General features: G+C 40.7%; 1 protein-coding gene across 1 annotated transcript in view; it reads left to right on the top strand.

Annotated features, from left to right (window-relative positions):
* The window catches only part of vwa8 (von Willebrand factor A domain containing 8), a 163,012-nt gene that overhangs the window by 20,823 nt on the left and 128,863 nt on the right, over positions 1–13,326 (top strand). The window contains exons 11-12 of the mRNA XM_052143089.1: positions 4,059–4,193; positions 4,469–4,546. Coding sequence (XP_051999049.1) covers positions 4,059–4,193; positions 4,469–4,546 — 213 coding nt within the window. The remainder of the gene's footprint in view (positions 1–4,058; positions 4,194–4,468; positions 4,547–13,326) is intronic.

Consider the following 13,326-nt stretch of genomic DNA (forward strand, 5'->3'; position numbering starts at 1 on the left):
AAGATTTACAGTGGGGTTGAGAACAGTCTCTATGGTGGAGAAAAGATTTTTGGGTCTGAGACTATTTTTTGTAATTAGCTCTGAAAGCTATTTGGACTTAGTGGCCCTCTGAAAAGAAAAAAGAGAGTCTCTCAGGATTTCTTATGAGACCTGTAATCTGTCCTTTTCCCATTTACGTTCCGCCCTTCTACAGACCTGTCTGAGGGAACGAGTAGTGTCATTATGCCAATGTACTGGATTAGGTTTGTTTTTTGCCTTTTATAGGGCAATAGAGTTACAAATATTGGTGCAAGTACAGTTGAAAAAGCTTAGATGTTCATCAGCATCTAAGTGGTGTAATGAAGATTCCATGTGCTGTGAAGTGCATACTTCTAAATAAGCCCACTAAACAAAGTCAAATGAGTCAATTAGGTTTAAAAACTCTTTTGGTAGTGGCTTAGAGTCACAGCATAAATTAATATTAAAATCCCCCAAAATTAAAATGCTATCATGAATGGTGAAAATTTCCCTGACAAACTTAGCAAATTCATTAAGAAAATTATTATTTTGTTGAGGACGATGCACCACGGCAAACACAATAGGATTAACCAAAGCATTTTGAAACAGTTGCACTTTGAAGCTGCAGTAGGCACCTGTGGGTAAGGTGCGACAATGCGACAATGATACAAGTTTTTAAAAACTGTCACTAGTCGCCCAAAACAAATTACAATCCTGTTGCACCAGCTCAGTAAACAGACTTAACTTGCCAGTCTTAATCCATATTTCAGTGACACATAAAAAAATCTAAATTTTTATTTACCAATGAATGAGCGTTGGTTAGAGCCATCTAAAGTAGCGATGAATCACTCTCAAGCTGTGTTGCTCGGCACACCGGTCGAAGTTTCAGGGGATTCACTCCGCCTCTGTGGATGTAAAGAGAAAGGCAACAGGGAGGCATACAAAAGGAACTGGGAGTAACAGGTCGCAGCCACCAATGTGGTACATCCAGTGAATGCCAAGATGCACAGCATCCATGAATCATCTTAGACCCAACACGGAAGGAGGAAGGCTGCGTAGCAGACACCAGTAATATGGCAGATTTCATTTGGGCGGCAGTGCCCACCCCACTTACAGCGTTTCCTCCGGGGAAGATCAACTGGACGCCAACACAGGTATGCGGGGGAGGTATGTTTGGAAGGGCGGGGGTAGAGACGTGATCCACTAATTTCACTCTTGGCCAAATCAACAACCATACTACGGTTATGGCCTGTTATATCAAGCAGATTCGGAATTAACCCTTCCAGGAATTTTACCATATCCTGACCCTCTTCCGCCTCAGGAATACGGACACTGTTCCACCGACTACGGTTCTCCATATCCTCCAACTTCTCCCAGATTTGCTCCAATTCCAACTTGGTCGCTAGCGGATTAGCAGATAATTCTGTCTCTGATGACTCCAGATAATCGATCCATTTCTCGACATCCCCCGCTCTTGTAACCACCTCAGAGAATTTAGTCTCCATGGCAGTGATAGATTGATTTATCACTGCAAGATCCTCTAAGTCAGCAACGACCTTCGTCAGCATTGCCGATCTGTTCAACATCTCTCACCACATTTCCCGCACTTCTCTGACTAAATCGACTCCCTGGCTCGGGTTCCTGCTCGGCGGCATCAGCTTGAGCACGTAAGTGTCTTTTAATGTCTCCAGAGCTCGAGGATTTTGTATTCATTGACATATTGTCCTCCTAGAACATCATTACAGCCTTTGTTTTAAGGCAAAAAAGTATTTGAAAATCTGACAAAAGAAGACAACGGTAGAAGTCTGTGTACTTACGTCTTTCATGAGGGCGTGGACTACAATCCCATGAAGCATTGCAAATGATGTAATCAAATATGAAACTATGGAAATATATGAAACTATTGATTTTTGGTTGTTGATTACAGTAAGTATAGAAACAATATAGTTTATGTTTAATGAGAACTATTCCTATTTACACAAATATATAAGAAGTTTGAGAGTGCAGGGAGACCGACTCATTTACATCATTCAGAGTGCAACATGGAAGTGGAGAGTCGCTTCCGGTCTTATTTCGCAGGCATTGTTGTCCGCAGTTCTCTGATTGGTGAAGCTTTCTCTGCTGGACCATGGGTAATGTAGTTGAGTGTTCCCCAACCACAGTGCTGGGACACAAATTCCTCAAAAAATACATAAAAAATTATAATAATCGGGGGTCAGGTCCCGCTTGATTTATTACATCAGTAGTCAATCACGTGCTTTGCAACTGCAATCCTACCGAGTCAGATCACTTGATTGGTTACAGCTATGGCCAATTGCACGCTTCGCTACAGCAGCATGTGCACTGTGAATCTGTGTCTGACAGGAATGGAGCTTGAACTCTGAAGAAGACTTCTCATTTGTAAACAAGCTTTTTTAAGTGTTTTCCAAACACGTTTTTGGTTCACAAATAATGTATTTGAGAGTGCAAAGCAACAAGAAATATTTAAAAACTGTCCAAATTTTTGAAAAGATATTGAATAATTTATTTGACTTAAATATTACCTTAGGTTTCCCAAGTATCAGATACCCCAGTTATTGAAGTAATTAAATTCACCAAGAAAAAACTAAGAACTAAACATAAACAAGTCCTTTTATTACTTTCTGCTCTCAAAGCAACTGCCACGTTTTCAATGTTTATTCAGCACATCTCCCACTTTCTTATGTGGCAAACTCGTAAAATCGCCCCTCCTTGACGCTTTCTGCAACACTTGTCATGTGGAGGCCAATGTTCCGCTTGACGATGCCGTTCAATGTGCCACCTCGACTCGACTCAACTCATGTGAAATGTGCTTTACAATGACTAAAGAACATTAGTAAAACTCAAAATTATTATTATTAGGCTATTGTTTGACTCTTTTCTGATAAAAGACATTCTCAGCAGTTTAAATCTGTAGGAAAATGATACCGTAGAGCTGCTTTGTATTTATAATTCTTAAACATTCTAATGAGGTCAGTAGATTTGTAGTCATGCAGGTTTTAATAAAGGAGAAGGTAAGGACGATATTGAAACTCACAGTTATTAGACTATTATTGTTGTCTTTTTGGATGAAAAATAATGCTCAAACGAAGGAAGATTATAGATCTGTTTTGTTCTTTTAATGCTTAAACACTACAGTCTCTTGGTAGATTTCAGTCGTGAACATTTCAAAATGATTCAATGACTTGCTCATACCGCCTAGTGACATCTCCAGAAGTGGTCACTGAACTAATCAGTTAATAAAATGTAACAAATTTGTGACACAGAGCAAGCCACCAAAATACTCTTTATTTTTGCAGCTAATTTTGCAAAATTGTACAGTTAATTTTCTTTACTTGAATTATTAAAATTGCTAGAATTGGTTCTTTTAACTAATTCTTAAAAAGATTTCCCCTTAAAAAACTTACGTGAACTAGTGATGCTCTCACTTTTTTGCCCCTCATGAGTTTGCTTTCTTTAATTTGCTGTGGTATTGCAAGAATTAATTTGCAAGAACATAACTGAAAAAATTAATAAATACAAAAATGTGCTTCTTTTCTAATTTGTATTGCGTGACTTGATTGTGATGTGGTATTTTTTATTTGTAAAAAGTGTGCCGTGGCAGAAAAAAGGTTGGGAAACACTGATGTATTTGTTCAACAGGAATTCCTCTATTAAATATGATTGAAATAATGTAGACGGATTGCTTCAACAGAAGTAAATAACATGTCTTTAAAGATTTACAAGTTAGCATTAAAAATCAGTTAGTCTATGGAAGAAATTAATGTGATTTTTTTTCTCTATTGTTTTTGCAGTTCGACTTGAACCATATAATGCTGCTGTTTCTAATACAGACAATTTCTTACTTTCATTTGGCTCTTGACAAAGTGTTCAGTTTGGATCCAGGTTTTAACCAAATTTATGTAAAACCCCAGGGTCTTCTACAAGACTCTGTAGTTGAGAACTAACATCACAAGCACACTTTGAAGATAATGCTTGTTTGGAAATGTGAGTGAACCAAACTACTTCTTCACTCTAAAGCAAATGCTGTGTTTTCTTCACAGGTTCCTTCAGGAACAAGGCCGATTCGCCCACCCAACAGCAGCCCTGCATTCATTGGCACCCCCACCCATGACCGCCTGCTGGCTGAGATGATGCAGTCCCACCTCGTCAAAGACATTTGTCTGATCGGAGCCAAGGTACACAGGCAGTTTCCTGCAGCAACCCTCTTGAAGCACTTTGAATTAGAAAGTTGATGTGTGTTGAACAAGAACAATAGCTAAATTTTCCATACTGTCTATTAAGGTAATGCAGGAAGATCACCAGGCCCATCTAATGTGTGCGTCAGGGATTGTGTTCTTGTTAGATGTTCTGAGGTGCCGTTAGATTAGATTAACTAATCAATGTAAATCATATTCTATCTTAGTAATAGTACATTGGGATTTGCTAATGCTATTTGTTGTTGTTTTTTCAGGGTTGTGGCAAGTCTGTGATCGCACGAGAGTTCGCTGAAATGCTGGGCTACAGCATTGAACCAATTATGCTGTATCAGGTAATGTCAAAACTATATTGACAGATAAGTGAAGATATGAAAAGTGTAACATTGGTACCTGTGCTAAGAAGACAAATTGGGAACATTTTTAAAGGTATATCCCAGGTTAATTTAAAGATCAGGTGCTGCCTGTTACCACAGAAAATAATACTTTTGTTTGTGAAAACAAACCAAAAATACACTTTTTTTTTTTGATTTAAGCATTTTAATTTCAAAACAAAATTCCATCAAATTGAATTGTCCAATGTTTAACAAAGTTAAATAAATACAACTTTAAATATTTAGTTTAGTTATTTAGTTTAGTTTTAAAAATGTTATTTTATGAAAGATTACTCATATAAATTTGATGGAATTGTATTATGAAATTGAAATGCGTAAATCTTAAAATAATTTATTTGAGTGTGTTATGTACTTATAGTGGAAGTCTATAGGGTAAGCGTACAATTGTTGCTCCATAGACTTTTATAAGTGCATTTCTGTACACATGTTTTTAGTGGAAGTTTAAGACATTAATGAAGTACAATAATTTTTTAAATAGCACCATGAAAAAAATAAAACATTTAACCATGCTCTCTGACCCACCAAACCACAGTTAAGAGTAGCATGCAGTACAGAATAAGATGCAATTCACATACTGTAGGGCCAAATCCGCCCATTCGAAATATTCAGTGAGGTGTCAGTTGTCTTAGGGGCTGTTCACACCGAACGCGTTTTGTGTCTGATCATGCTGTTTTTCAATTGTTTTCCTATGGAAACTTGCGCTAGAGGGAGATGGTACCACGTCTCGATTTTTTACATTTACTTGTGCAGGAGTGCCGCATTTTTAAATGCTTTCAGAGGTTGCTTTACAAATAATCATTATCCATAATTTAGACTAAATGGAAAGATTAAAGAAATACATTAATGGATTACTTAACAAGCATGAGTTTGGAGAAACAGAAAAGTTCTATTCATTAATTTGGTCAAGAAAACATTCAATTTGAAAAATCAAAAGTTAAAATCATTGCATCTATAACAGACTTTACTGTTATTGTTCAATAACATTTTTATTATCAATTTGATTTACTTTCTCAGTTATGGACACATTTTAAAGCATTTTGCAGGTTATCTTTTTATATTTGTGCTGTGATGTTTTATTTACATAGTGAACAAATATTCTAGGCCTACATTAACACAATATCTGATAGCAGGTTTTCGTTAACAAACTTTTCTGGCTGGGCCCTCATGCCCCAAAGATTATGGCCCTCTTGCCAATTAAGTTGAATAGCCCTGTGTTTTGTGTTAAAAGCAGAATGCAGATTCCAAGACAGGTTTTTTTTAAAGCTAAGCTACTTTTAACTTTACGTGGTATATTAACAACACTGCACTCTTGTTCCACGACACTTGAAAAATTAGATGCAAAGGCAAAGATGGTCCGTGTGATGCATGTGTACATAGACCAACAGTTAAAAAATATTGCAAATAGAATATTAGACCGCATCCCCAGACAGATGGACAAACTCGATTACAAAATGGATTGATGTAGAATGTAGGCAGGTGAAAAATATATGTTTAATGATACAGAAATGTAACAAATATATTGACTTTTAAAGACACTTTTTGAGTGATTAGGTTTAAGGGGAGAGCTCAGTGTTGTCCGGGACATCAGCACACAGAGCCAGAGGTTACACACCACAGGTGTCACGCTTCTCCTTGTGTTTTCTATCATTAGTGTTCGGTGTTTTTAATATCTGTGATTCTAGTAAGACCACACTACTTTTTTTTTTGGTACTTAAATCCTTAAATAGACATGCTCTTCTATGGGATCTTGGGTGTCTTCTATTTTAGGATTAGAGTCATGCTCTGTCCTTGATCTCCCCCAGTATCATTAACTGCACTGGCCTATTTCTGCTGTCGGAACACAACGGCTCTGTCTAGAACCTTATGAGCTGCCTGCAATAAGCAGCATTTCAAATTGGAATTCCAAACGAAGGCTGATCCAATAGGAAGATATTTCGATAATTTGTACGATTGTGGCCAGTTACTAAGACAGCATTGCCTGTATCATGCTCGAAGAAGGCAATCTCAGAATGCATTGCAACAAGCTCATCCATCCAAGATGGTAGATGATCTGAGAAAGTTGTTGAATATAAATATGCTTGTAATTCATACAGTATCAAAAAAATAGTTGAATCTCATTAGAAATTGACTATTTTTTGCAATATTTGTGTGTGTTTTTGGCTTATTAAAGTGTGTATTTTAGTATCATTAGCATCTGGATCTGATCACAGTGTTTTTTTGTTTTGCTACACCTCAAACCGTCTGTGAAGAGACACTCAGAGTGTGTGTCTGTGTGTTAGTTCTGGAATGCCGGGAATTCTGTTGGCTCAACTCGGACAGAACAGGAAAAGGAAACTGCCTGTGCATCACGCTTCAGTTATTTTTGCCTGTTGAGAGCGAGAGGTTACAGCGTATGGGGAAAAGAGGAATTGTGTAGCATGCTTCATCATGTTATCACACTGAAGCCCTTTTATGAAATCGTATGGGCTGTGGATCATACTTGATGATATGTAGTGCTTTTAGTTGTGGACTTTTGTGGAAAAAAATATCTACATCACGGACCACAATAAGAATCCTGGCACTCGGCTTTGCCAAGCAATAATGTTTTGTGTCTCGTGTTTCTGTTGAAATGATATTTTGGTCTCCCTGTGTCGATGCACCTTAAGATAACAGTTCAAATTGTCCTTGCCTTAAAAGTGAGAATTTGCCTTATCCAACCTGATAACCAATGCTAGTGGCAACCTGAGACAACTGATTGTATTTTTAATGGGCAAGCAATTAAATTATTAGTGTACGATAACAAAAATAAACAGATATGTTAGTGTAACGTTGTTCAATGGAAAGGAGGTGGCGAGAACCGGCTTGACAATATAAATTATAAATTAACACACACATGACGGACATGTCCGTAAACAAACTCTCTCTCCCGCACAATCCTCCGCAGTCAGCCTTTATCCCTCTCGGAGGCTTTATTATCCTGATAAGTGACCGGGTGTGTAGAATCACGACCCGGCCCCGCCCTCCCCCCTGCCACATTCCTCTCTCGTTCTCTCAGGCAGGGAACCCCCGCCCTCCCTCCCCACTTTCCCTGGGGGAGGGCGTGCCCGAAGCCCCGTCTGCTGGCAGGTCATCCCCGTCCACCTGGACGAGGGAGGGGACAAGGGGGAGGGAAACAGAAATAATAAAAATGGGGGGGTACTTCCTGTAACAGTGTAGTACCCCCCAAAAAAACACTGTAAACTTTAAACGAGAGGGAAAAGGCCAAGGCAAAGTGGCAGTGAGCGCGAGAGAGATGAAAAAAAAAACACTTACTCGCCAGTTCTCTGATACGCCGTAGCTTGTTCCTCGGCCAATCCTCCACCCTCTAACGGATGACAGCCGCGCCTCTCCGGGCGGATCGGAGGCAGTCCTCCAGCCCCTGGCGGACGGAACGCCCCGCCGCGTTCTTGGGGAACAGAAGGGGTCTCCCTCGCCCCTGGGAGCAGTTCTCCCTCTCCAGGCGGTCGGCAGCGAGCCCCTCCCCGCTCGCGGTCGGCGGTCTCAGACCCCACCGCGTTTCAGCGGCTGGTAGGGGACTCCTCCGCCCCTTCCCAGGTTAGGAGCCCCAGGTTAGGAGCCCCTTCTCCCCTCGTGGTCGGTGGCCGTCCTCCACTTCCAGGCGGCAGGCTCCTCATCCCCCGGCAGATGGCCGTGGCTGCTCTGTTGGGGTGGACGGTAGTGGCGAGAACTCTACTACGGCGTATCCCTCCTCCTTCCCGGATTTCGTCACCAGTGTAACGTAGTTCGATGGAAAGGAGGAGGTGAAATTCAGCTTGACAATATAAATTATAGTTTAATATAAAACTGAAATAAAAGACAAACACACACACATGACGGACATGTCCGTAAACGATCTCTCTCTCTCCCGCACAATCCTCCGCAGTTGGCCTTTATCCCTCTTGGTGGCTTGATTAGCCTGATAAGGGCCCGGGTGTATAGAATCACAACCTGGCCCCGCCCTCCGCCCTGCCACACTTAGTATTTGTTTTATACATTGAATGCCATTTGACATATGGTAATATCTGACTCTGCTTGAGATTAGTGGTCGACAGATCTGTGTTTCAACAGCTGATGCAGATGGCAATATCATAGAGAGCTGAGTGGCTTCTGGACGATATATATATATTGTTAGATAATTTTGTCATCCAATGTATTTAATTTATTTTGTTGATCTGCAATCCCCGTCTCGATGCGGCTCAGCTGAGGGAAGACAGAAATGACACAGACACCCAATGCTATCAAATCCTTCTTCAAAGTTTATTGTTCAGCACTTCGTTATATGGTCCAGAAAAAACACATTCCACTAGTTCTTTACCTTATATGGGGGTGACTTACATGTCTGAGCTACGTGTGAAATGTGAGAGTAGAGACAGGAAACACATTCCTATAGAAAACCTCCTTTGAACAAGAAGCAGCTGCAGTTACCCCAACAAAAGAAGTTTAAAAGAGGCCTTCATTATTCCACATTGCCCACTTTGATCCTGAAAGGATCATGTAGCCTTCTCAACCAACTTCAGTATTAGGTATATGCATATAATGGAGCATGGTGATATATTATGCCTGTTTATCATCGCATTCAACGTTTGCATTAGTAATTGTAGCAAACATGGGCCAAAACATATGTAGAACATATGTAGAATGCATACAGCAATCGATATAATGGAAGACATCCAGGGCGCGAACCACACAAACACATTGAAAAATTTCCCCATATTCCCTGATCTCCGGTGTTATCAGCTAATACTTTATTCAACTTATCCATTTCCTTTCATACCTTCATGAATTCACCATCATCATCAATGTAACCCGGGATGTATGTACAGCATTTGTCACCAAACATTTTACATACTCCTCCATCTTTAGCCAAGAGGTAATCCAAACATTTAATACCTCTTGGCTGTCCAACACTATCTAGATATACTTCAGGGTCACTTGAAATATCACCTTCTAGGTACCTTCGTTTCCGGGTGTTTACCCGTACCTTCCCAACAGAAACATCTTCCTGTAACATTACCATAAAACATAAACCATCATATATTATTTCTAGGAATTGGAATTACACATGTGACTCCTTGCTGTTGTGTTAATACTGAATGGTCATAGGCAAGCACGACCACCTGCCAAATGCAGAGTGTCAGTAGGAATGTCTTCATGTTGACTGTTCCGGGTCCCTCCTCAGGTCCTCCTAATTCGCAGATTCCCGGTTGGGCACTGGCGCTGCGTGTTCAGCTCCTCCAGTGCTTTCACCATTCACCTTGAATCAGAAAGGCCCTCCTCTGGAGCAAGCATCACACGGCTTGTGTGGATCCACTTTGGTTGGAGGTCAGTTAGCACCCCTGTTCTGGTCACTGGCAGTACAGTAGTTGGGCCCACTTTGGTTCACCTAAATTCGTTGGTTTCAGACACTTCACCAGAACCTGCTGATTTGGAACAAATGGATGAGTAGGGTTTTCTGCAGGCAGAGGGAGAGAGAGAGAGATATCATCATTTATGCTATTTAATATTTGAATGAGGACACCTCCTTGTCACCTCTGGAGAGAAAGCCAGCACGGCCTTTGACCCAAGGGGTCGGGAAAGGCCTACCCATTAGTATTTCAAATGGAGAGAATTTAACAACAGAGGATGGTGACATTCTGAGTTCAGTCAACACAGCCTGTAGAACATCAACCCATGTTCTTCCGGTTTCGGTGCAGGCTTTGTTCAATTATTCTTTTAATGGTCAATTTCAACCACTCCTGCTGACTGTGGGTGGTAGGGTATGTTGAAATGCCAATTTACGTTCAATTCCTTTGCGAGTAGTTGCATAACTTCTGGACGTGAACGGAGTGCCATTGTCACTCTCAATAATGGTTGGAATGCCGAATCTTGGTATTATTTATTTTGCCAGAATTTTTACCACTGTTTTAGCATTTTCCCTCACACACGGGAATGCTTCTGTCCACTTAGAAAAACGGTCCATGATTACGAGAAATAATTTATTATTCTTGCATGGCAGCATATGTGTAAAATCTATTTGCAGGTGTTGGAACGGCAATTCCGGGTGCGTTAATGAGTCGTGCTTTGTAGACTTGTGTCTGTTATTCTGTGCGCTCATTAGACATGAGTCCAGGATTAATTTTACTGCACTTCGTACCCCACTTATGCAATATGTGTATAACTTTTTCTTTTGAAACATGCAAGATACCGTGATAATGTCGACAGAGTATTACTATTGCGGTTTTGAGCAGAGCCAGATGCCCTTGTTCATCCCTTAACAAATTATTCCGGTCTGGTTTCACTTCATTTGAGGCCCAATATTGAATATCAGATTCAGATGAATTTGCCTGCAACAGTTTTATGTCAATGTCTCTTACCAGAGTTGATTGTATCATGGAAACTATCTCTTCAGCTCGATTCAGATCTGGGCTTACCACAACTTCCTTCGCAGCCCACTTTGACAATTTATTTCCCCTCGCCTCTTCCAGTTCCCCTATCATGTGTCCCGCAACTTTTATTACGGCCAATTTGGCAGGCAACTGTGCTGCTCTCAATAATTCTGAAACCAGGTTATGATGTGATAAGCATACCCCATACCCCATAAGGATACTTCGAGTCTGTGTATATATTGATTGATTTACCTTTAGCCAATTGGCATGCTCTGATCAACGCAAACAACTCAGCAGCTTGTGCAGATTTATATGGGAGTGAATAACCTTCAATAATTCGATTCGGAAGTTCTGTTACAGCATAACCACACCAGTATACGGAATCATTTGGCTTGGAACAGGACCCATCAACATACCAATGGTCCCCCTCCTCCAAGGCGGATAATGAAACATCCAGCCTGCAGGAATTACATGTTTTTAGCCGATCGAAGCAATCATGTGTGTCGTTGGAAAATTCACCTTGAGTCAGCAATTTGTGTAATGATAATGTCGGGCCATGTACAGTGGAAGTTGGTTTAATGGTCAGATTAGCAGTAGCCAATAAAATAGCTTCATACCCCGATCGACGTTGTGCCGTCATGTGTTGTGTTGTAATGTTGTGCATGATAGTTCCTACCTGGTGGGAGGTGTGGACAACTAATGGATGTGAGAGTACAATGCATTCTGCATGTTGTACCATCAATGCCGCAGCAGCCACTGCTCACAAATATGCAGGGAGGACTCTGGCGACTGCATCTAAAGTTTTTGACAAGTACACCACTGGTCTATATGTTCCGCTATGGGACTGAGCTAGGATCGCTGCTGCTGTGCTTGCTGCCTCGTGCACGTACAGATGAAAGGGGTCATCATAATTCGGAAAGCCTAGCGCAGATGGAGAGCTGAGGCTGTTTCTTAGATGTTTAAAAACCATGTCTATTTCAGCAGTCCACTCTATAGGTTCTTCAGCATTTGAGAGTGTTGCTTCTCTCAGTATTTTGTCATATAACGAGAAGTTTGGCACCCATGCTCAACAGTAGTTCACTAAACCCAAGAAGCTTTGCATTTGAGTTTTTGTTTTAGGGCATTTGAAGGTAGTAATTGTCTTCACTCTGTCCTTGGAGAGACGTACTGTTCCTTTTTGTAGTCATGACCCAGATAGTTAACATTCGGTTTCACCCATTGCAGCTTTTCTTTTGATGCCTTGAAGCCAGCCTTCGCTAATACATTGCACACAATAGTTGAAGCGGCTGTGCAAACTCAATGTCCTAACCGGACACCAGAATGTTGTCAGCATATTGCTGTAGACAGGTCTGTGGTGTCAGCTTGGTATCTTTGAGAGTAGCGTGTACTACAGCTGAGAACACAGTAGGCGAGTCTCGAAATCCTTGAGGCATTCGGGTTCAAGTGTACTGTTGGCCTCCATAAGTGAATGCGAACAGGGGTTGCGTAACTGGTGCAACTGGCACACTGAAGAAGGCAGAACATAAATCAATAACAGTAAAATGAGTGTGGTCTGCTGGAATTGAGTTAATGATAGTGTACACATCTGGTACCACAAGTGACAATGGAATAATTAAATCATTAATTTTCCTCATATCTTGTGTTAAACGCCATGTACCATTAGCTTTCTTTACTGGATTAATTGGTGTGTTGTATGATGAGTGAGTAGGATTTAAAATACCTTGTGACAGGCATTGCTGTATTATTAGGCCAATGCCTTGTTATTTTTCTTTGGAAAGTGGATACTGTTTGCAGTATACTGGTAAGTTAGAGCAGAGTTTGGCAACATATGGTCTTACGTCAATAAGGCCCGCCTCATCTTTGTGGGCAGCCCATAGCACTGGGTCGACGTTGAGCATTTCCTGTTTCGCAAAAAAGTTCTCCGCAATGCTTGTATACACGGACTGACAATATACTGAAGAAAACTGTAATTGTAGTGAGTTAGAATCAAAAGTTATTTTTGCCTCAATTTTATGCATCAGATCATGACCCAGTAGGCAGAACGGAGAGTCAGGCAAAATCACCAAATCATGCATTTTAAACAAGTTTGTGTTATCAGGAGATGTTACGGGTAATTTTGGGGATGCCATTAATTCCCACAGAGTTTAGAGTGTGTCCCGTAATAGAGCCCTCATAGCAATGCGCTGTTAATTAACTTTTAGATGCGCCCGTATCGATGATAATGGTATGCGGTTTATATATGGTAATTCTTTGCATATAGCCAGCATCTCTGACAATGCTAGTGAAACGATTTGATATCCGTCTGGGAACTTGATAAAAGGAAATGCAGATGTTGTA

This window comes from Xyrauchen texanus, chromosome 14, assembly GCF_025860055.1.
Source record: "Xyrauchen texanus isolate HMW12.3.18 chromosome 14, RBS_HiC_50CHRs, whole genome shotgun sequence".
Taxonomy (NCBI): Eukaryota; Metazoa; Chordata; class Actinopteri; order Cypriniformes; family Catostomidae; genus Xyrauchen; species Xyrauchen texanus.